The 2,363-nt window shown below is 29.0% G+C and overlaps 1 protein-coding gene across 1 annotated transcript in view; it reads right to left on the bottom strand.

The window, feature by feature from the left end:
• dnajc17 (DnaJ (Hsp40) homolog, subfamily C, member 17) overlaps nt 1–2,363 on the bottom strand; it is a gene marked incomplete at its 3' end in the record, with an annotated part of 61,670 nt that extends 59,307 nt beyond the window's left edge. Inside the window, exon 1 of the mRNA XM_079852579.1 lies at nt 2,157–2,363. Coding sequence (XP_079708705.1) covers nt 2,157–2,234 — 78 coding nt within the window. The 5' untranslated portion in view covers nt 2,235–2,363. The remainder of the gene's footprint in view (nt 1–2,156) is intronic.

Here is a 2,363-nt window from a genome sequence, read left to right as displayed (position 1 = left end):
ATGTACAAAATATTCTATTTAAAATAAATGCTGTTCAAAAAAAATGTTTACAATACTGTTCAACACTGATAATAATCATAAATGTTTCTTGATCATCAAATCCTCATATTAGAGTGATTTCTGAAGGATCATGTGACACTGAAGACTGGAGTAATGATGCTGAACATTCAGCTTTGATCACAGGAATAAATGACAATTTACTCTATATTCACATAGAGAACAGCTGATTTACATTATAATAATATTTCACAATATTACTGTTATTTTTTGTATTTTTAATCAAATAAATGTTTCTGGTGAGTAGAAGAAACTTCTTTTAAAAACATTAAAAATCGTATCGATCCAATCGGCTGGTAGATTATTCATCAACATTATGACAGAAGTCAGACGGTGTCTTTATCCAGTCTATTCATAGCATTCATTCAAAGCCATAACTGGGGGAATGGAAACTCCATAAAGCCTCTGAACTGGGATTGAACCCGCAAACCTTGAGTTAGAAGATCCTGAACCACTGAACCACTGAACCACTGAATCACTGAACCACTGAATCACTGAATCACTGAATCACTGAACCACTGAATCACTGAATCACTGAACCACTGAATCACTGAATCACTGAACCACTGAACCACTGAACCACTGAACCACTGAACCACTGAACCACTGAATCACTGAACCACTGAACCACTGAACCACTGAACCACTGAACCACACGCTCTCAGTGCAGAATCTGGATTGTGAGAAGCGCAACATTCTCATCATTCACCTCAAAACCAAAAGAAGGATAACTTATTTTAATATTTACATGTTATTATATATTATTATATTTGGCATTATATATTTTTATTTAATGTTTTATTTATATATTCTATTTACATATTCATGTAATTTTTATGCAATATATGTATAATATTTTTTTTTATATATTTAAATAATTATAATAAAAATGTATAATTTTACTAATAAAATAATAAATATGTATAATAAGGCCAAGACACGTCATAATTGACCTCAAAACCAAACAATTTATTATATTTATATATTATTGTAATATAATATATATATTAGTAAAATGATAAAAATGATATATATATATATAAATAATTTTTAATGGAACAGATATTTATTTACATAAACATTTTAAATAATAAGTTTATATATACATATTTTATTTAATATAATTTTCATGCAATATATGTATATATACATAAAAAATTTCAATAATTTTATATATAAATATAATTTTGTATTTAATATAATTTTCAATGTAATATACATATATATACATAATAAATGAAATAAGTTTATACATATATTTTTTTATGTAATATACATTTTATGTAATATATTTATATATACATAAAACATTTAAATAATAAGTTTATATATGTATATAATTTTGTATTTAATATAATTTTTAATGTAATATATTTACATATACATAACTAAAATTGTATTATACATATAAATATATATATAATATCTAGAATAAGGCCTAGAATATGCTTCGTGTTTATAACTACAGAATCTAGTTTCTGTCGTCATGAGGAGGACATTTCCTCATGATATTCTCCACACACACAGATCGACTGGGCCTCGTTCGCTGGACTGCAGCGCCACCTGCCGATCACCAGCACACACACACACACACACACACACACACACACGGTCCTCGAAAACATCAATAACTCAAAACAACTTCACTTTGGACAATATTATACATCAAAACTTCTGTCCTGCCTTTAATATCTGTGTTTTCTTGCTGAAATCAATCATCAAAACAGGCGATATGATTCTATATGAGGTCTACAACTATTTTTAAAATGATTATATAAAATACTCAAAAGTATGCCATTATAAACTTGTTGTAGACGAAAAATAAAATACTAAACATGACCTAGAAGAAATATAAAATATTGAACATGACCTAAACTAAATAATGAATAATCCGTGAGTAATTTGACATGTAAACACTTCAGTTTCTGGACACCAAACATTCCCTCTATAAGCTCCACATGTGATAGAGACGATACTGTTATACTGTTGTTTGATTGTTATTGTATATATCTTCATTCATCATAATTAATATCTGATTTATGTATTATTTATTGATGTGTGCAGCGATGCTAATGAATGCAGCCCTCAGACTAACGCACCTGTTTCTCTGTTGCTGTCGATTCAATCCCCAATAAAGCGTAAAGATCCATCTCTAAAAGCTCTTTTGTTGACGCCATGATTTAATTTCAATAAATAAAACAATAAACGCGTAAAATTAATATCCTCGAGCTCCTCAGCGGTAGTTTGAAGACTTCTTCTGCGTGACTGTCAGTCTGCCGGTGTGTGAGTGTGAGAGGAGCGCAGCG

This window comes from Squalius cephalus (assembly GCF_949319135.1).
Source record: "Squalius cephalus genome assembly, chromosome: 20".
Classification (NCBI taxonomy): domain Eukaryota; kingdom Metazoa; phylum Chordata; class Actinopteri; order Cypriniformes; family Leuciscidae; genus Squalius; species Squalius cephalus.
The sequence above is the reverse complement of the archived record's forward strand: the minus strand, read 5'-3'. Positions and strand labels throughout refer to the sequence as shown.